General features: G+C 39.4%; 1 protein-coding gene and 1 long non-coding RNA gene across 6 annotated transcripts in view; one reads left to right on the forward strand and one right to left on the reverse strand.

The window, feature by feature from the left end:
* Positions 1-2037, reverse strand: part of LOC115512595 — an 85986-nt gene extending 83949 nt beyond the window's left edge. For both annotated transcript variants that reach the window (XR_003968433.1, XR_004343581.1), the window contains exon 1: positions 1985-2037. This is a non-coding gene — a long non-coding RNA (uncharacterized LOC115512595). The remainder of the gene's footprint in view (positions 1-1984) is intronic.
* Positions 2038-2898: 861 nt separating this feature from the next.
* The window catches only part of EPHA5 (EPH receptor A5), a 338688-nt gene continuing 320118 nt past the window's right edge, over positions 2899-21468 (forward strand). For all 4 annotated transcript variants that reach the window (XM_030313778.1, XM_030313781.1, XM_030313779.1 and 1 more), the window contains exon 1: positions 2899-3094. In XM_030313778.1, the coding sequence (XP_030169638.1) occupies positions 2899-3094 (196 nt within the window). The remainder of the gene's footprint in view (positions 3095-21468) is intronic.

A 21468-nucleotide genomic window follows, 5' to 3' on the forward strand; every position in this document is an offset into this window, starting at 1 on the left:
AACTACTAAGTTTTCTTTGACATACCCAACTTTAAATTATTTTTATCTCAATATATATGCTTATAGTTGTTAGCTAACTTGTTCCAGTTTTTCATTCAGAAAATATTGCCATTATGTTGATTGACATAAATCATAAGCTATGAATACTTTGAGAAGGAGAACCGAATCACTTCTTTTTGTGAATAACAACAGTATAGAATGTCCATTCTCTTTGGACCCTGGGTAGGATTTTAGATGAGAAAGATGTGTATGTGTGAGTTTGTGTGTGTGGGGAGAGTGTTAAATTTTTCAGGGGTGAAACTTCTATAGGATGGAGTGACAGACATAAAAACAAAGGTATGAGGCAATTTAGGGAACAGTGTATTTCAAATTTTAAGGTAAAACAAAATGGAAATTTTACTTAAGATCTTTGTAGTAGAAGACTTTCAATGTCAGGCTGAAGAAATTTAATAGTTTTGAGGTTAAGAGTAAATATTTGGTGATAGGTGACAAGGGCAGTAACATAGAAGTGCAAAGGATATGGAAGAGAAGGAACTTGATCATTTTCTCCAAATCCCTCATTTTACTGATGAGGATACTGAGGTCTATAGAGGTAAGGCAACAATTTCAAAGCCCAATTAAACTGCCTATGTTTCACATTATCATTATTGCCTATCTGTAGGTTTTAGATAACTTAGTTGATTGTCTGTTTAGATATATATTTTTTCAAGTAATTCAACTATAGTTTGGAGGGAGGAGCTTACATTTTGAATGGTCTTCAAATAGAAACATAAAATTCAACTCTGCATCTAACCATGAGGTTTTTGCCAAACTGAAAGGCTGATTCACTGCCATTTCTTTAAATTTACTTCATGCATTTGGAGCACACTATAATGGAAAGAAGCTGCTTTTAGATTTCTGGTGCCAAAACATTTCAGGAAAAAAGAAAATCAAAGATAAGCTTCTATCTCTTTATAAAATTGCATCACTGCTTCTTTATTCTTTCATCTTTACCGCAAATATTTAAACAAGAAACAAATGTCATCAGCTAAAGATGATGAGAAATTTATTGTGAAGACAAACAGGGCTCTAGATGTCAGAGCTGGTGAGCTGAGTCTCCTTCGTTAGGTGTGAATGCAAACCGAATTTTCACAGTAGTTACTATACACCAAATTAAACAAGATACCTTTCTTCTAAACTCACACTTTTTTGTAGATGCTTTATTTGCAGTATTTATTACAACTGCCTTTCAGATGTTATCTCTTAGAATGAATGAGAAAATTGAAGAGAAATATTAAAGAGAATACATAATAGAGGTGAAGCATAGAAAGTCAATTGTTTCAAACTGCTTTTTTGGTAATTGTTTTGTAAGTTTCTCGATGCAGAACACACAAAATTAAAATAGTATTTTTTAAACCCTGAAATTATTTGACCCATTCTAATTTCACTGGAATTAACTGCATATAGCTTCATATCATATAATTTCTCAAAACTAACACATCCTATCAATGAAATTAATAAATTAAATCAATATATCGTAAAGTACCTGGCACACTGCAAAATTCAGGAAGTCGAATTCTTTGACTCCCTGAAATTTCAATCATAGTCACGGTGTCTATATTTAGAAATTCGACAATTTACTTCTGAAAAAAAATGTTGACTAATTATCCCATCCCAGCTGCCAAAAGTATTGGAAGAATAGAAAGGGTGAGCAGCAGTGAGCGATATGGGTGTTTAAGAAACTAGCCACGGACCAGCACAGCCTCTGCGAATACGTGGCTATGTGACGACAAGGTTGTTGATGCCACAAGCCTGCGATGGGCAGCAGGCACTGTGCCAAACCAAAGGACCCGCTTCTCCAAGGGCTGCCGGCTGAACCTAAGGCTGATTTCCCTTCCGCCTCCCGGGAGCCCCAGTCTTCGCAGGCACCGTCAGGAGAATTCTGCGCCCTAATTATCCGGGGAGGAACATGCGCCTCTCCCGGAGACCGCTAGGCAACACTCACCACAGCAGCCTTCAGATTACTTCCCTCCGCGAGTGTGTGACTTCGTCTAAGCAACTCACACTTACAGTAGATTCTCACTGGCGAGGCAGCGAGCAGCGGAGGGCGGGGGAGCTGGGAGGAGGAGGAGGGAGGCGGGTGGGAGGTGCAGAGCGGGGAGGCAGAGGAGACGACGGAGCTCCAGACACAGCAGGAGCGCGCCGTGGAGGTGCAGTTTCAACCTCGTCCTCCCAGCCGCGCGCACACAGCTTCCTCCCCGAGCCGCGGGAACCGCAACAGCTCCGGGCTGCCGCCGCCGGGCTCCGCGCGCCTGCCCGCTCGCCGCCGCCACCACCTCCCCTCGTCGGCGCTCAGCCCGCAGCTGTTTCCTCCTGCCAGCCTCTGAACTCTGGATCTTTTCCTTTGCTCGCCTCTCGTATTCTCCCCACCCTGTATTTTCTGAACTCCTTTCCTTTATCCTTAGCCACCCTGCCCTTTCCTCCTCTTTTTACGGAGGATTTCTTCTTGACTGAAGATGACCTGTCTTCCTTACCTTCGTTTCAGCCCTGAAGACTGAGAAGGAACCTTTAGCTTTCCCCCAGGGGCATTTTAGAGACCTCAATCCTTAAAAGTCTTCAGAGGCAGAGAAACAGGACCCGGGACCTTCTCGACACCCTTGGGTCCAGTGCAGAGCTGCACTATCACCCATAACTAGTATTTAATTTAAGCCCGCCGAAGAGGAGGGAGAGAGGAGCCAGAAGCAAACTTCGGCCGTCTCAGAGGATCCGTGGTTCCCGCATTTGGAAGCGCCGCGTGCCAGAAGGCGGAGGACCCACGGGGAACGCACAGGAGTCGCGAGCCTCCCTCGCCCCCTCCGCGAGTCCGGCGCCGCGGACTGAGCCGCGCGGGACAGCAGCGGCGGAGGCAGCCAGGAGAAGATGCGGAGCTCGGGGCCCCCGGGTGCGGGACGCCGGAGGCCCCCGGGCAACGGCGGCGGTGGCGGCGGCGACGGCCACCCCAGCACCCCTGCGTCTCTGGCCGGCTGCTACTCCGCACCTCGCAGGGCCCCCCTCTGGACGTGCCTTCTCCTGTGCGCCGCGCTCCGGACCCTCCTGGCCAGCCCCAGCAACGAAGGTAGTGTTGGGGGTGGGGACGGCAGCGACCTGGGGCGGAGGGACGAGGCGGGGCCTGGAAGTGCGGGTCGGGGCGCCCTGGACGCTGCCGCCGCGGACGAAATCTCATCCCGCATCACGAATTAACATTTGTCCGCTTTCGCTAGCCTTTTCGCCCCCTCTGCTGTGCTTGGTTGCATTGTTTGACAAGAGGTGCGGAACGCTGTGCGACTACCCTGAGTGTGGACCGAGTCTGGTCGGGGGGTGGGGGGTGCTGGGAAGTTGCAAGCGGGGGCAAAGAGAGGTCTGAGACCCACGCCGGAAGGTTGGGTGCGGCTGGTTCTCACTTAAACGCGTGGGGAAGTGACATTTCGGGCTGGAGGGAGTGAGAACTGTTCGAAGCTCAGCGGCGACGATTTCGGGAGCGGTGGGCTTTTAGAATCGTTATTTGGGGCCGCTGATGGGAAATATTGTGGGGGTGGCCGGCTGCTTTTATTTTGGGGGAAAGTGCCTTCTGGAAGCTGTTATTTAGGGCATCGCCACATGCTATTCTGGGGTGGGTGGCAAGAGCTGTTATTTCTCTAGGGAGGGGAAGGGCGAAGGACAGAAGGCGCCCCCACACCGTGGGGTGCCCTTCACTTTGGGGGCTCATCATTACACCAAAGTGGAAGGCGGGAAGGTGGGATGCCGCGGGAGGCGGAAGGGAGGTGGAGTGTCGCTGCCAGGAAGTTGCTGCTCAGACCCACCGGGGCTAGTCTCTCCGCGAGGGAAAAGCCCCGCTCCAGCCGGCTCCGGATCCCGGAGTCCCTCAGCCCCCGCCCCACCCCCAATCCTGCGCTCCGGACCCTGAAGGCTGCCCCTTCTTTCTCCTGGGCGAGTAGGGCGGGTTTCGCGGAAACAGCACCTGTGCGACGCTCGCTGCTCTCGGAGCCGTGCTCAGCCCCGGAGCCGCCACCGCCCGGCCGGCAGCCCTCGGCCCCGGGTCGGCTCCGGCCGCGCTCGCTCCTCTCGCACGCCAGGACCGCGCTTGGGTCTGAGCTCCAGGGCTCATTCCTCTAGGGTGGGGGTGGGGGGTGAGGGAGCAGCATCTCAGATCCAGATCTGGGTGCAAGAAACCGTCAGCCTCGCGACGAAAATATCAAAAACCCCTCCTCCCCTCTTCCTGGAATACTGGGATTTCGATTTGAGGCTCCGGATGCCAAGAGTGAGGCACAGAACCTTAAAAAAAAAAATCCCTTCCACTCCTAGGGCAGGGGACGCTGGACCGGAAAGATGAAGCAGCAGCCTCGGGGTCGTGTGTGTCCTCGTGACTTGCACGGGTTGTGTGGCTGGAGGAGAAGGCGCTGAGCTGGTTTAGGAGCACTGCCAGCTCGGTAGGAACCGTGTGATAGCAGGGCAGATCCAGATCCCTGCCCCACCCCATGAACTTCTGTCTTTAATCCTTACAATTTATTGTTTTAAATCTGATTTAAGGATTCTGCGTAGCTCACTCTGTCCGTCTGTCTACCTAACCTACCTACCTATCTAGTCGTCTGGCTATCGACGATCTCCCGTGCTCAACCCAAGCAATCTGCATTTTTCTCCCTTCCCGATAAAGTTGGAGAAGTGTTTTAAGTACTACTAGTCCTTTTATTAACCTCTCATGTTAGATGCATTATGTTAGAAGTCCGGAGGATTATGACAAGGTTTGAAGACCTTTTATTAACTGCCTTATTCCACCGGAAGGGGCATCCTGGTTTGGATTTAAAGAGTAATAGTAATAGTAGTGCCAATCATCCTTTCCTGTTCCCATTATATTTCAATTTCTCTCCCAGGTGTGATGAGGGAAGGGGTTTATGTAGAGATGAAAGGGAGTAGAAGCTCATGGTTAGGGAAGGAAAAAAAGTCTCCGGGGGGAGGGTGACGCTGAATGGGCACAAGGGCTGAGACTGCGCCGGGAGGAAGAGGCAGAGGGAAATGGAGGGAAGCTAGGAAATAGCACCGATCTCTTGAGGTGTTGTAAGCAGAGCTCAAATCCTGGGGAAGGTAGACTGGTTAACAGCACAGACCTAACACCCACAGGTTGTATTGTCATTTCGCCAGCTAGTCCAACACACGGCAAAACTTGGGCTATAGTGAAGTGGGGATTGCTGGGGTCTATCACTATTTCACATAATAGGAAACAAAATCGTATTAATTATATGACTTCGCCTCATTCATCCCATTTCTACCCAACAGTTTTACGTCTTTCCATTAGTATCATCTCAGACCATTACTTCTATTCTTGTATAAAATTTATGTTCTCCCCTTTTTGTTTGTGCATGTAAGAGTTATTATAAATCGAACAATATTATATTAAGATATTAATAAGAGCAGTTTGTTTATTTAAAGATTCCAATTGGGGTTCTTAAGTTTGTTTTTGATTATTTCTGGAAGGTCTTGGAAGATCAGGGACATAATGATTGGATGTATGTGCTGCATCCATTAATAACTTGCTCACATATACTTTGCTTTTGCAAACCATAGATGCTATAGACTAGTGTGTGTGTGTGTGTGTGTATGTGTATATATATATATATATATATATAGTATATGTATATATATAGTATGTATATATATGTGTGTGTGTGTGTGTGTGTGTATATATATATATATATATGTATATATAATGTTCTATATGTGTATAATATGAATGCTCCCAGCATGTGAGAAAAAAATTCAAGGCAAATAGAAATAAATGTGAATTTACATTTGTAATTTTTCTTCCAGTCATTTTAAAATTTTAACCTTGGTAGGCATAAATAAGCAGAACTGAAAAGGAAAAGCCAAACATATATCTAGAATCTTAAATTGAGATGGAATACATGTTAGGTATGTTGGATAAAAGACAGTTGGAGGAAAAAAATGTACTCTTTAGAGTGAATTCTAAGATAAGATAAATATACCTTTAGTTGTCTTTTTGCATACATTAGCCATAAATTACATGTGGAAGAAATCTTTGAACTGCAGTGTAATGCAAAAAAAACTTTTATTATAAAATACTTCAGAGGCATATTTAGCAAGAAACTTCTAAGATTGATCAAGCAGGACAAATATTAGCAAGTATATCAACAAGTGAAAATGTTAATAGATTTAATAGGAAAAGGGAGCATGTCCACTGTTAGGAATATTGGAGGTGGCCCTGAACTTATTCAGTAACTGCCACTTTTTGCTGTCTGGAGATATATTTGTAAACAAGCATTATTTGACAAGTGCTTTTCACAGCAGGGATTCTTGGCCAATTACTGCTGAACAGCTCTGCATTGAAAATGATTCACCCGCAGTGAATCAAGCTTAATTCATTGAAGCTACAGTCAGTAATGTCCCAGTAAAGTGCTTCTGACAGTTGTCAGCAGTTTGTGTTTGAAAAGTCCTGTTTCTTGTCTCTGAATGTTTTGTATGTTTGAGAAAGTGGGGTGGAGGTGCTCTTTGGGGAAAAAAAAATACACATGTACACACACAGAGTGAAAAAATTTTAGGCTAAACTGTTAAACAATCATAAAATTGTAGATGTTTTCAATGGAAAGAAAGGAAAACGGAGTTTGTTTTAGGGTTTTTCTTGGTTTATAATAGGACCAGGCCCATAAAACAGATTGGAGGACATAATAGATTTGTAAAACCAAATGGCTTTGTTTTGTGGCCTTGTCATCCTGTTATAATTCATTTCTTTTTAGATAAACCGGCAGGACCCCACAGAAAAGGGACAGTTAAAATCATTCCCTCACCAGGACACTCCTAAACAAAAAAAGAGAGCAATTACCCATTTGTAATCTTAGATAGTTGGAAGTAGAACAGACCATGAAGAGTTTTGACTTTTTGCTTTATAAGACATGAAAGGGGGGCAGAGGGTTGACTCTTTAATTTTAAGATTTTTTTTGAGGTAAACAGAGATCTTGGGTGTCAGGGTGACAGGTGAGAGGATTTCATTTCCTCACATAAGACAGAGAAGAAGGTGGACAATTCCTACATTTACAATGGAAATTTCTCCTTTTATTGAAACTATTCTTGTATAATTATGAATTATCAATACTATTAATTCTTTATTTCAATCCACATAGGTTACAGTTGGTATGGGAAAAGGGTTTTTTTTTATACTTAGAAATGCATTACTAAACTTACCATTATTTATATTATTAATAATCTTCTCTACCAAATGTGATCTTTTAGAGAATCTGCACAAAATGTCAAAATTACATGTATAGCTATTTATAGACAAACATTCTCAAACTATTTAAATATTTGACTTAATTCAATATTGCTACTGTTGAGAAAATGACTATGCTTTAGTTGTATTCACTACATTTTTGCTGTTGACTTGATCACTTGAATCTCCTTTGTTTGAGTGCTTTCTTATGTATTTGCTTGAATGACTACTTAATTTCTCTTTCATTTAGAAGAAAGCTTCCTACCTTTGACTGTAAAAATAGACTATAATGTGCATTATTATATTTTATTAACTAATTATAGCTATTTTTACATATATGAGTCAAACTTAATGTTCTTTTTAAAAAGAAAAATATGCTGCTAATGTCTTAAAGAAATAACTAATGTAAAAAGTATTGATAACTCTTTATTTTTTGCACTTAAATTACCAAGTATATTTCATTTTACTAATGAGTAGTTTTGATTTGAATTAGCAGAGGTACCTAAATACTCAAATACGATTTATGGCATTCTTGACTATCTTAAAATAGTTTCACAGTTGTTTTCATAAAGCATCAAAATTACATGAAGTTTGAATATGCAGCCTTGATGATTATAAATCATTAAAAATTGATTGTGATATTTGTCCTTTTTTCCCTTTCAAGAAAGAGTGAATTTTTACTAAAAAGGCAATATGCAAGCTAAAAATGTAAATTGTCACCTTAGAGACTCAGAATGATTCTTGCAGTTAGAATCTCTAGTGGATATGTATTTATCTGTTGAGCAGAATAGCTCCTATTGGTTGCTCTACTGGGTAAATACGTATTTTGTTATTTTATCACAATCTATATAATCAGTTGGTGATTTCTTCAAAGGAGTTATCCTAGTCTATTGTATACATAAGCACACCTAATAGTATTTTTAATTCACAGTAAAAATTTTATCCCATATTTTATCCCAGACAAGGCGGTACACTTAGTTTCTATAAGTGTGTACAAACATAGCTAAAAAATAAAATGAATTCTAAGGACTTTGTAAGTACACATTAAAATGTTTTATATATTTTTAAAAAGCTTAATACTATATATATTTGAAGTAATAGACACAATGGTTTTATTCAGTAAGATGTATTTGATATAAGAAATAGACAAATAAGAGAAACTCTGATCTACTCATAATAATTTTTAAAGCACCATGTAGCAATTAGAAAACTGGAAGATTTGACAGTTACTCACTGAAATCTTTTGGAAATCTCCTATTGGTTCTATTAATGTTTAAATTAAAAACTAAATGATTCACTCTTAAATGTTTGGTTTTAACTTTTGAAACAATTAGCATGAGTATTTAGGGGAATCTGCCTTTATCATATATTTACTTTTCTCTTTTTAGTTTCTGACTTTCCAGATATTTGTTTATTCAGAATTAATGAAATAGATTTTATAGTGTTTGAACAAGACAAAAATTTATTTTGATGAAGAAACAATGTTTAAAATTTTAAATTCAAATTTTGGACAATAGTTCATTATTGGTAATATGTTTATTAACATATGCAAGGTGTCATAATGAAGAACTTTCCACAAAAATAGTAGGATCAGTAACACCATAAATTGTAGTATGAAATTGCTGTTTGTAAATCATGGTACAAATAGATAGTGGCACAGGTATTGTTGAGTATTAAAAGTTGATTGGAATTTTCATCTTTCTTCTGATGCTATAGATTTCACATATATAGGATTTATTCATCCCATGTATTCTGATCACAGAAAATCAAGGGGTAGCTCTGATTTAAAATGTATATTATAATAGTGATAAAAAACAATGAAATGATTTAAAATGTAATTCTAACGAATGAATTTCATGAGATATAGAGATTTTTAAATTCCCTTTTAGCTTCTTTCATTACCTTCTTAAATTCTTACTGATTATAATCTGTTAGTGAAAGCAAAAACATAAATATATAAACAGGAAAAGTACTGTAAGGTACTTAAAAATTAGAATTGTGTCTGGTGAAATGTGTAATAATTTATGGTTTTGCTTTTTTGTTTTGTTTTTTGTAAAACTCAAATATTTCATCTTCTCCAATGAGAATGTCAGGTGTTACAAAGACATAAAATAAAACTAATTTAGTAGGTATACCACTTGAAGTTTTTGAAAACTCTGTGGTTTAGCATGATGATATTTATTAACTGTCATTTAACTTAGTGTAATTTTTAAATAATTTTTTATCTTTATTGATGTAAAGAAACCCTAAGGAGTCATTTCTATTATTTAGAAATTGCTGGAAAATCCTCTTTAAAAACGTGTGTGAGCTTTGCCTTTAGAATACCATTTACAGGGGCGCCTGGGTGGCTCAGTTGGTGAAGTGTCTGACTTCAGCTCAGGTCATGATCTCATGGTTCCTCTGTTCCGGCCCCACATCGGGCTCTGTGCTGACAGCTTGGCACCTGGAGCCTGTTTTGGATTCTGTGTCTCCTTGTCTCTGCCCCTCCTCTGCTCTCTCTCTCTCTCTCTCTAAAAAAGAAAAACATTAAAAAAAATTAGAATACCATTTACAATGCATTTCAGTTGCAGAAAACCTAGTAGGTGCTGTTTGTAATTATTAAGCTTTATTCTAGCTCTTCTTTTCCTGTAGGAACCACAGCCTTTACTTCCTAATCAGCTTATGTGTTACTTTATTAATATCATTTGAATTGTTTCATAAACTATTAGAGAGCTTACAAAACTTTGTTAGTCAAAAGTTGACCCTAGGTCATGGATTCTTTCCTCATGTGTTCATGGCTGTAATCATTTATTACATAAATGTACATTTATTAAGCAGAATGCAGTAATTTGGCCAGGTGATGGTGCAGGTGCACGTGGACACATTTTGGGGTGTGTAGACAGGTCATGGTGAGGCTGGAAGAAAGAGTGGGGAGGGATATCAAGGTGGTATCATTATGACATTGATATTAATAATGTGCTTGGGTTTCATTTTATATGTTATTTTTGAAAATACCATTAATCCTCCTCCCTCCACACAACACAGATTCTAATTTTATATTTATTTCACTTTGGGGATATAGATCCTAGCCTAATGAAAAAAAAAAAAAGCTCTTTAGTTCATTTTTATTCCATCAATTTAGTTTTTTTTTCTTCCTCTGTTTCTCTGTAAACTCTACTGTTTTGTTGAGTCATGCCAAATACTTGTGGTGTTAGACACCCCGCAGATTAAATAATTGGGATTAAAGTGTCTGTGATGATTCTAATTCTGTTTTAGTTGCTGGACTATTGCCCAGGCCATCTTTTCCATCCATTACACATGTCTTCAGTTCTAACTAAACTGAGCCCATAACTCTGTTAAGTAAATGATTCTGGTAAAAAATAAAATAAAATAAAATGAAATGAAATAAAAAAATAAATCAAAGAGCCAAAACCTGAGGCTTGAAATATTTTGCATATGCTTTGTGAGAAAATGTTCTTACTTGGAAACATGTTTCGGGCTAAGTATTGGAAGATTTAGAGAAAATACAGTCTGTTCTTTTACTCAGAGATGGGTAGTGTCTTTTTTTTCCTTATAATAATGTCACACTCTTATTTTTATCTGTCTCATCTCCCTCCCCGCCCTCCCTCTTTCCTTCAGTGCCTCCCTTCCTCCTTCACTTCCTTCCCCCCCTTTCTCTCTCTCTCCAACCCTCCTCCTTCCCACCTTTCCTGTCAGACACTCCAATCCTACAAAGTCAAAGTAAGATAAGAGGATAATAACCCACACTGGTTATGTTTTAACACCCCCAAAGAAGTCATGATGTCAAATTAGGTGACAAGCAATAGTTTCCTGTTAAATAAATCATGGGACCCAGTCTCTAAAGAGCAGATTGTTTACTTAATTCATAAATCAGAAATATAGGAATTTAAGATGTCTCTCTGAGTTTTGTGTTTCTTATAAGATAGCTCACTTATTTTCTTTGCATTGGCTGTAACTTCTTGTTCCAGGATGCTTGTTAATGTCTTTTCTGTGTAAAGACAAACTCAGCAGGTAGATCCGGCTGGCACCGGTTCAGCCCAGCAGTCCTCAGCAGGAGCTTTCTCTTCCAGCCAAATCCTGGCTTTCACCCACAGTCCTCCCTTGCCTTGTGTGCTAGCTGGACAGGTGAGGCTGGCCACCTGGTCTTATGGAAGATAGCAGTGGACTCCCTTCTCCCTCAAGAGTTTTACTCTGGGCAGTGTAATGAGTCTCCTACAAGGGTGTACAAGCAGCCTTCTGAGAAAACCAGAAAATACTTGGAAACTGCTGTGTCTGAAGGGTTTGAACCATGTCCAGTTTCAAAGCATCCTATTTGATTTCTCTGGCAGGGGCTGGGGAGCAACAATAACAATAGAACCACTTAGTCTTGCAGATTGCGAGTCACTGTTTTATTTTTTTGTTTTTTTGTTTTTGCTTGTTTTTAATGTTTATTTATTTTTGAGAGAGAGAGAGAGAAAGAGAATGTGAGCAGGGGTGGAGGAGGGGCAGAGAGAGGGAGACACAGAACTTGAAGCAGGCTCCAGGCTCTGTGTTGTCAGCACAGAGCCTGACGTGGGGCTCGGACACACAGACCATGAGATCATGACCTGTCTAAAGTCAGATGCTTAACGGACTGAGCCACCGAGCCGACCCACTGCTTTTTGATTTAAGCTTATGAAACAAAAGTTGGAAAATGATTAAATGTCATAAAATTACAGAAAAAGAAGCAAAGAGAAAAACTCAGACTTTGAAATTCAAAAACAAACTCATCTTGTTTTTGTTTGTTTGTTTGATTTTGGTTTGGTTTTGTTTTTGGCTAATCCCCATTGCTTACCAACCTGAAGTTCTATGGACACTCATTTAGGTTTTGTTTGTTTGTTTGTTTTTCTTGACTTCAGTTCATTTATTTGTAATTTGGTACCACCTACTTTACATAATTGTTGTGGAGAACAAGCAACATGAAACAACTTTCTAATTTGGTGGAGCACTTCACAAATGAAAGTCCTGGGAGTGTGCTGATTAAAGCCCCACACAGTGCATGCATGCAGACACCTCACTTGCCTGGTAAGGAGCAGGATGCATGAAAGAACTGTGTGCAGCCGTTTTGTTTCTAGGCTTACCCTATGTGAGGAAACTTCCTTAGGACAAGGAATATAAAAATATCTCACTTTTGCAAATCTAACAGAATTATGGATTTGGTGAACACTTCTCTAGTGCCTCACTGGCATCGAAGTGGCCCATGTCCTTGAAGGCCCTGCAGCTTAATTTTAATTAACTTCACAATAATTGTGCTTCTTACTGGGTAGTGCAGAATGGGGAGATGTAAAGACCATGAAATGAGCTCTACCCTGTATTAGTGGAATGGTCTTGAACCATCTACCTCAGATTCCACATAGTTCAAATGAAGTATTAACACCCACTCACAAGGTTGTTGTGACAATAAAATAAGAATGTGTATATGTTGCCTGATAAAATTCCTAGAGCAAAGCAGGTATGCCACAGATCTAAAGCCCTGTCTTTCTCCCCACTATGAAATATGGGCTATTTGAGAAAAGATTTCACAATTACAGGTCATCATGTGTCTTGCACTGGATGATTAAAAGGAAGCTAGGACAGGAGAACAGTCTAAAAGAAGTATTTCATGTGCAAATATTCCATAAAGCTATCTGAGATAAAAATCAATGACATGATGTTATCTGAATTTTATGCTTGTTTCCTCATTATTTGCTATTGAATACTGGGATTTGATTAGGAAATAGAAAACCGTCAGTATAAGGATCATGGGTTGTAAATGTTGCATTTTACCTCATTATTACCCAGGTAGAGGTCACATGTTGCTTATTAGCCACAAAACATATCAAGAGAGATTTTTAAATAATTTAGGCATTTAGTTCTAGCGTAATATGTTGCCAGTTTTACCTAGTAGATAGATAGATAAATAGATAAATAGATAGTCATTGAAATGACCCAGTGGATAGTTCAGAGAATTACATTCTTAGAAGTTTCCTGAAACAAATGTCTGAGATTAAAATTTGACATCACTGTTTTAGTCTGAAATATACAATTTTCTGATTTGTTCAATTATATTCAGAATTTGAAATAGTACTAGGAAATAGATTTTTTTTATACTTTCAGAAAAGTTTTTATAGAATTCTGTGAAGGCTTATCCTTTTTACATAGGTGAACATAAACAGGTGAAAGGAAGTTTAGAATGTACTGTATTTAGAACTGTTTATGAAATGTATGACTCTATTTGCATGTAAATGAGTACACATACCTGTAAACCATAATTATAGATAACATTGATTATTGGCATACATTGTGCCAGACATTTGTACTGAGTAGTTTACATACAAATTTATTTCTTTTCCTCAAAACAAGCCTATGAAATAATAATAATAATAGTATATTTCTGTTTTACACATGAGGAAAGTGAGCAGGGAATGGTTAAATAACTTACCCACAGTTACAAATGTGAAAGTGGCAGAGATTTGCATTCAATCCCAGGTATATTTGACTCCAGCACTGCTCTTACCAACTCTTCAATACCAGGAGAGACCGTAGACTAAACTCTTCCAGATATCCACAGTTACTCTTGCCCTCCCTATCTAAGTAATGGCGCCTTCCAGACAGTGGGAAATGTCATAAAAGTACACACAAAAATTCATGTACAGTCCAGGGGATGTTTTCTATCCAGGTCATTTGCTGCTCTGGATTTTTTTTTTCCATTGCAATAAATACCTGATAAACTGCTCAAAGACTCTTGTGCTGATATGCCCCATGTTGACATGGCAACCCCACTAGCACAAGGCAAGTTCTCTTCCCATACATTGCTCCCTTTCCACTTCAGAGCATGTATTCTTTACTTTTTAAATTGTTTTCTGTTGCTTTAGTATATAAGCAACCCAGTTCCCAATCCCTAGCCCACACTAAACTCTAGAAATAGCTTTGTATACCTGAAATCCCATTCAGAAAGTCTCTTGGAGGAATGATGGCACCAAGATGGTGACATATGTTGTCAGTGACTTCCGTCCCCCTCACAAGAACAACTAGCAACTATTCAAGAACAAGACACAATTGAGAAAATCCTAGAATATTGGTTGAGGCCAAAGCACCTCCACAAACCACATAGACCAAGACAGACTACACTAGAAGGATTAGACAAACAGCTACACCTTGACCACATTTCCTCTCCCCACACCAGTGCAGCACAATGCAGAGAGGTCTCCCCTGAGCTCTGGTTCCTCCAGTGGGAAAAGAACCCAGAGGGGACAAGATTCCCCCAGCATTGTGTGTCACTTTTGTAGGAGCCCCTGCACTGATCTCACACCATGGGAACTGCAGGAGAATCTGTGGGCTTCGGTCACTGGGAATCTTCTTGCCATGGGGAAAGGGGAAGGGGACTGCAACAACCAGCACATGGATCATGGCAGACAAAGTTCATACCTGTAGTGCCCGAAGAGTAACTCTAACCAAGGGTTTTGCTCATCTGCAGAGCCAAGTGAGAAGTGTACTTGACTAGGAAACAGGGAAGGGAACAGATCTGTCTGATTTGGATCCTCAGAGGAGTTTTGCCAGCCCTAGAGTTCAGTTTGCCCATCTCCAGTCAGGGAGCTGATTCCTAGCCCTACTTTCTGTGGAAAGTGTCTTATGGTCCCAACTGGTCAGAAAGGCTAGAGACAACTCCTGGAGGCTGTGTAGCCCAGCAGAGCTGAAGTTGAGAGGCAGGCAGGCAAAGCCAGTAGTTTGCAGAGCAAAGCCATTGGCTCTGTTCTGTTAAGAGACTTCAGCTATGGTTCAGCTTGAGTTAAAACAAATAAAATGTTTATTGGCTTTAGAGTTGCTTCTTCCATGCAAACAGGGAATTTAATTTGTGTTTCTGCTCAGTGCTAAATACATCCTTTGACTTTTCCAACCGGGAAACATAACTGGAACACCCAGGAAACTGTGTAGCCCATCCAATAGCCCTACATACAGTAGCACTTAACAGCACAGTCTTTCCCCATCTGTGAAACAAAACTAGTGGCCTCACTTGACCAAGGAATTCAGTGCACAGTCTTCCCTGATTCAGGTCTGCAAACCACAAGCTATACATCCCTGTATCCTTTCCTGACCATTTAGTAAACCTGACTGGAGAATTCAGGCAACTGTGGAGCCCACCCAACAGCCTCACTTGGGGAGGCAACAAAACCAGCAGTCCTATCCAACTGTTCTCAGCAAGCAGTACAAGCCCCATCCCCATCCTCAGGACTCAAACAGTTGCCTCTCTTCAAAATAGACCATAATAGCAGGCTTCACCTGCCCAAGGACATTACCATTGGACACACACAAAAATGCCAACTGAGCTGACTGGTGAATAACTATCTCTGTCAAAGAAAATCAGTAAAGTCTGGAAGAGGAGCCCATTACTCAAATGTGCAGATACCAATGTAAGGAATCCAGGATCACAAATAAAATCAGGTAAATATAACAACACCAAAGACATCTAATAAAGCTTTAATAATGGACCCTAAATAAATGTAGATCTATGAACTGTGAGACAAAGAAATCAGAGTAAAAGAAATTGGGAAAACAATGCATGAACAAAACAAAGAAGTTTGACAATGAAACAGCAACTATCAAAAGCAAACACATAGAATTCCTCAAACTGAAAAATACAGGGGTGCCTAGGTGACTCAGTCAGCTGAATGGCTGACTCTTGATTTTGGCTTAAGTCATGATCTCATGGTCATGGGATCAAGCCTCACATCAGGCTCCACATTGGGCATGAAGCCTGCTTAGGATTCTCTTTCTCTCTCCCTCTGCTCCTCTCCCACTCATGCTCTCTTTAGCTCTCAGAAAAGAAAAACACAATAACTGTACTGCAGAATTCAATAGACATTCTCAAAAGTAGACTCAGCCATTTCAAAGAAGGAATCAGCAACCTGGAAGATAGGACGTTAGAAATTACCCAGAGGAGAAAAAGAAAGAGAGGAAGGAAGGAAGGAAGGAAGGAAGGAAGGAAGGAAGGAAGGAAGGAAGAAAGAAGAAAGAAAGAAGAAAGGAAAGAAAGAAAGGAAAGAGAGAAAGAAAGAAAGAAAGAAAGAAAGAGAAAAAAAAAAAAAAGGAAAGGAAAGCAAGCCCACAAGAATTATGGGATACAGTGAAAAGAAGCAATATTCATATTATGGAAATTCCAGAAGGAAAAGACCAAAAGAAAGGGACAGAATGTATATTTAAGTAGCAATGTCTGCAGATGTTCTGAACTTGTAGAGAGAAATAGACATCCAGGTCCCTAAGGCCCAAAAGACCTCAAATAGATTTAACCCAAATAGGGCTTCACTGAAACACATTATAATTGAAATTTTAAAAGTCAGAGGTTAGGAAATAATTTTAAGGGCAGCAGAAGAGAAGAGAGAAATTACGTACAAGGGATCCCCCATAAGACCATCATCAGACTTCTCAACAGAAACATTTCAGGCCAGGAGAGATGACATATTCAAAATATAGGAAGAAAATAACTGTCAACCAAGAATTCTATACCCAGCAAAGCTGTCCTTCAGAAACAAAAGCTGAGGGAGTTTATTTGTTTGTTTGTTAATGTATTTTTAAGAGATCTAGAGTGTGAGCCGGGGAGAGGGCAGAGGCAGAGAGAGGGAGAGAGTCTTAAGCAGACTCCATGCTGAGTGTGAAGCCTAATGTGGGGCTGGATCCCATAACCCTGGGATCATGACCTGAGCCAAAATCAAGGGTCAGACTCTCAACTGACTGAGCCACTAGGCACCCCTTGAGAGAGTTCTATTATCACCAGACTTGCCTTACCAGAAGTGCTGAAGGGAATTATGTGAGTGGAAGTAAAAGAATGTTAATTAACAACGTAAAAACATGAAAAAGTAGTGTGAATTTCACTAGTAGTGGTATATATATATAGTCATAGTTAGATTCTGTAATATGGTAATAATGGTGCATAATTTACTTACAACTCTAAGTTTAAAAGTTTTTTTTAAAGTAATAACAAATAACCATAACTGCAGTAATCTGTTATTACTTACACAATTTAAAAAGCATGTAGATTGTAACAGCAATACTCTAAAATGTGCGAGGGAGGAAAAGTAAAAGTATAAAGTTTAGGAATTATATTGAAGTTGGGGCGCCTGGGTGGCTCAGTCAGTTAAGCGTCTGACTTCAGCTCAGGTCATGATCTCACGGCTTGTGAGTTAGAGCCCCATGTCAGGCTCTGTGCTGATAACTCAGAGCCTGGATCCTGCTTCAGATTCTGTGCCTCCCTGTCTCCCTGCCCCTCCCCTGCTCACATTCTGTCTTTGAAAAGTAAATAAACATTAAAGAAAAAAAAATTTAAAGGAATTATATTGAAGTTAAGTTATCAGTTTAAAATATGGTATTATAACCTTAAAATAGTGTAGGTAAACCTCATGGTAACCTCAAGGGAATATCCTGTGGTAATTACCCAAAAGAAAATCATGATGAAGTCAAATCATACTGTTACCAAAAGCCATCAAAACACACACAGAAGTGGATGAGAAAGAAGGAACAATGGATCTACAAAACATTCAGAAATTAACAAAATTGCAGTAATTGAGTCCTTACCTGTCAATATACACATACCTTAGAGATATTGCAGGTTTAGTTCCAGAGTACCACAATAAAGCAAATATCACAATAAAGCAAGACAAATGATTTTTTGGGTTTCCCAGCGTATATAAAAGTTATATTTGCACTGTACTGTACTTCATTAAGTGTACAATAGCATTATGTCTAAAAAATGTACATACCTTAATTAAAAATACTTTATTGCTAATGATCATGTGACCTTTCAGCAAATTGTAATCTTTTTACTGGTAAAGTGTCTTACCTAATGTTGACAGCTGCTGACTGATCAGGGTGGTGGTTGCTGATAGGGATAGCTGTGGCAATTTCTTAAAATAAGACAACAATGAAAAAAAAATAAAAATAAAAATAAGACAACAATGACGTTTGCCACATAGATGGAATTTTCCTTTCCGGAATGATTTGTCTGTAGTATGAAATGCTGCTTGATAACATTTTATCCATGATGGAACTTTCAAATTGGAGTCAATCTTCTCAAACTCAGCCATTGTTTTATCAACTTAGTTTATGTAATATTCTAATCCTTTGCCACTTAAACAATCTTCACAACATCTTCACCAGGAGTAGATTCCATCTCAAGAAAACACTTTCTTTGCTCATGCATAAGAAGCAATTCCTCATCTATTAAAGTTTTATCATGGGATTACAGCAATTCAGTCACATCTTCAGGCTCCACGTCTAATTCTAGTTCTCTTTCTATTTCCACCACATCTGCTGTGACCTCCTCCATTGAAGTCTTCACACCTCAAAGTCATCCATGAAGTCTGAAGTCAACTTCCTCCAAACTCTTATGAATGTTGATATTTTGACTTCTTCCCATGAATCATGAATGTTCTTCATGGCATCTAGAATGGTGAATCCTTTCCAGAAAGCTTTCAATTTACTTTGCCCAAATCCATTAGACAAATCACTGTCCATGGCCACTATAGCCTTATGAAATGTATTTCTTAAATAATAAGACTTAAAAATGAACATTACTCCTTGATCCATGGGCTGCAGAATGGATATTGTGTTATTAGGGATCAAAAACACATTAATTTCATTGTACATCTCCATCAGAGATCTTGGGTTATCCCATGCATTGTCAATGAGCAGTAGTATTTTGAAAGAATTTTTTTTCCCCTGGGCAATATATCTCAACAGTGAACTTAAAATATTCAATAAGCCATGTTATAAACAGATGTGCTGTTGTCATCCGTGCTTTGTTGTTCCATTTCCAGAGCAGAGGCAGAGCATATTTAGAGTCGATTTAAGGGCCCTAGGATTTTCAGAATGGTAGATGAGTATTTACTTCAATGTGTAGTCACTAGCTGCTTTAATTCTATAACAAAGGAGTCAGTCTGTCCTTGGAAGCTTTGAAGCCAGTCATTGATTTCTCCTCTGGAGCTACAAAAGTCCTAGATGATGTCTTCTTCAATATAATGTTGCTTTGTCTACATTGAATATTTGTTGTTTAATATAGTCACTTCTGATTAACTTCACTAGATCTTCTGGATAGCTTGCTGCAGCTTCTATCTCAGTGCTTTGCTGCATTATCTTGCATTTTTATGTTATGGAAGTAGCTTCTTTCCTTAAACTTCATGAAACAATCTCTACTGGCATCTAACCACTTATGACCTTGCTCTGGATTAGGCTTTAGTTTAAGGAACTGTTGTGACTGGTTTGATCTTCTAATCCAGATCCCTAAAATGTTTCCTCATATCAGCAAAGAGGCTGTTTTGCTTCTTATCATTCATGTGTTCACTGGGTAGCACTTTTATTTCCTTCAAGAACATTTCCTTTGTAGTCACAGTTTGGCTAGTGCTTTTGTGCAAGAGGCCTACCTTTTTGACTTACCTCCGTTTTTGACATGCCTCCCTTACTAAGCTTAATCATTTTTAGCTTTGGATTTGTGAGAGATATACAACTCTTCATTTCACTTGAAACTTAGGGTTATTAGTTGGCCTGATTTCAGTATTGTGGTGTCTCAGGGAATAGGGAGGCCAGAGGAGAGGGAGAGAGGGGTATGTGGTTGATCAGTGGAGTAGTCAGAACACACACAATATTTATCAATTAAGTTTGCTATCTTATGTGGGCGTAGTTTGTGGCATTTCAAAACAATTACAATAGTAACACCAAAGATCGGTGATTACAGATTACCAGAACAAAAAAAAAATAATAATGAAAAAGTTCAGGATATTACAAGAATTACCAAAATGTGACACAAAGACACAAAGTGAGCAAATGCTGTCGATAAAATGTCGCTGATAGACTTTCTGGATGCAGGGTTGACAGACCTTCAATCTGTAAAAAATACAGTATCTACAATGCACAATAAAGTGAAGTGCAGTAAAATGAGGTATGTCTGTGTAGTGATGTATGTCAATTATTTCTCAATAAAACTGGAAAAAAAAGTATACTAAAAAAGAAAGAAAAAGAAATCCTCCTTTGCAGAGTGTTATCTATTGCTGATCATTGCCCTTTGCTATCTTGGGAATAGAGGGTAGTCTTGAAAATACAGTTTTGCTTTAACTCATGGTATTATATTTTTTAAGTAATTCTACTTCTTTGTAAAAGTGATGGGACTAAAAGCTTCAGTGAGAAACATGTTTACCTTTGTCTTCTATCCGAGTCAACCCCTTGAGTAGTGCAGTTTTTTTTTTTCTTTTTATATACAGGGTTATATTAAATATTTTAAAATCATTTTGATGTAGTTTACATTATTAAACTACTCTATAGTTTACCAAGTGTTCTAACTTCTATTGTTTTATGAGAATCTCATAAAAAAAAAGCCTGTATAAATCAGTATCGTAAACAAAGGAACCAAGACAAGAAAGTTTGATCTATTAAAAAATCAGAACTAGTTGTAAAGCAAATGGCTTGTAACTATAGAACCAGGACTTGACTTCAAAAGGCAGAGTTGAAAGAGTACAGGCTCGGGAGCCTGGCTGAACCACTTAGAGCAGTGTGACTTAGGGAAAGCTAGAAAACCTACCTGTGCCTCGGCTTTCTTGTTTGTAAAATGGAAATATTAATGCAATTTAGACTTGCAAAAATTAAGTGAATTCACATCTGTAGTGTTTTGTTAAAAGTTCTGGTACGTAATAAACATTATATATGTTAAATATTACATCCACTAAAAAAAATATAGCGTGGTTTGGCATTCTGATATTTAGCAAAGGCTAATTTTCTGCATTAGTGAGTACCGTCTAGTATCTATTGTAAAAGGAAATGCCAGAAGAAACACACTTGACTTTAGTTCAATTGGTCAAGCAGCCCTTGTTTACTCCCTGTGTAAATCCTTCAGTGGCTCTCCAGTGACCTTATGTTACAATCTAAACTCCTGAACCTGAGTACAAAGCTCTCAGTGATTTGCTTGTGGCCCATTTCTCCTGCTACTTCCCTCCTGTCTCCACATTCCAAGGCTCCCGTGTAGGACACCCGCTGTCAGTACACTAGATTCTGGGTGCTTGGTAGGGAACATTCAGCTCCCGCCTTCACCTAAGTAACTTCCCTAAGTAACTTGATCCTTATGCCTAAGTCTATATGGTAAGACCCTTCCCTAGTTTCTCCAAGGTTCTGTGCCAATTCTTATTCCATGTGTAGCTTTTACCACTGAACTGAAATTGAGTTTTTCCTTGTTTGCACAGTTCTGATATTGGATCAGA

This window comes from Lynx canadensis, chromosome B1 (assembly GCF_007474595.2).
Source record: "Lynx canadensis isolate LIC74 chromosome B1, mLynCan4.pri.v2, whole genome shotgun sequence".
Classification (NCBI taxonomy): Eukaryota; Metazoa; Chordata; class Mammalia; order Carnivora; family Felidae; genus Lynx; species Lynx canadensis.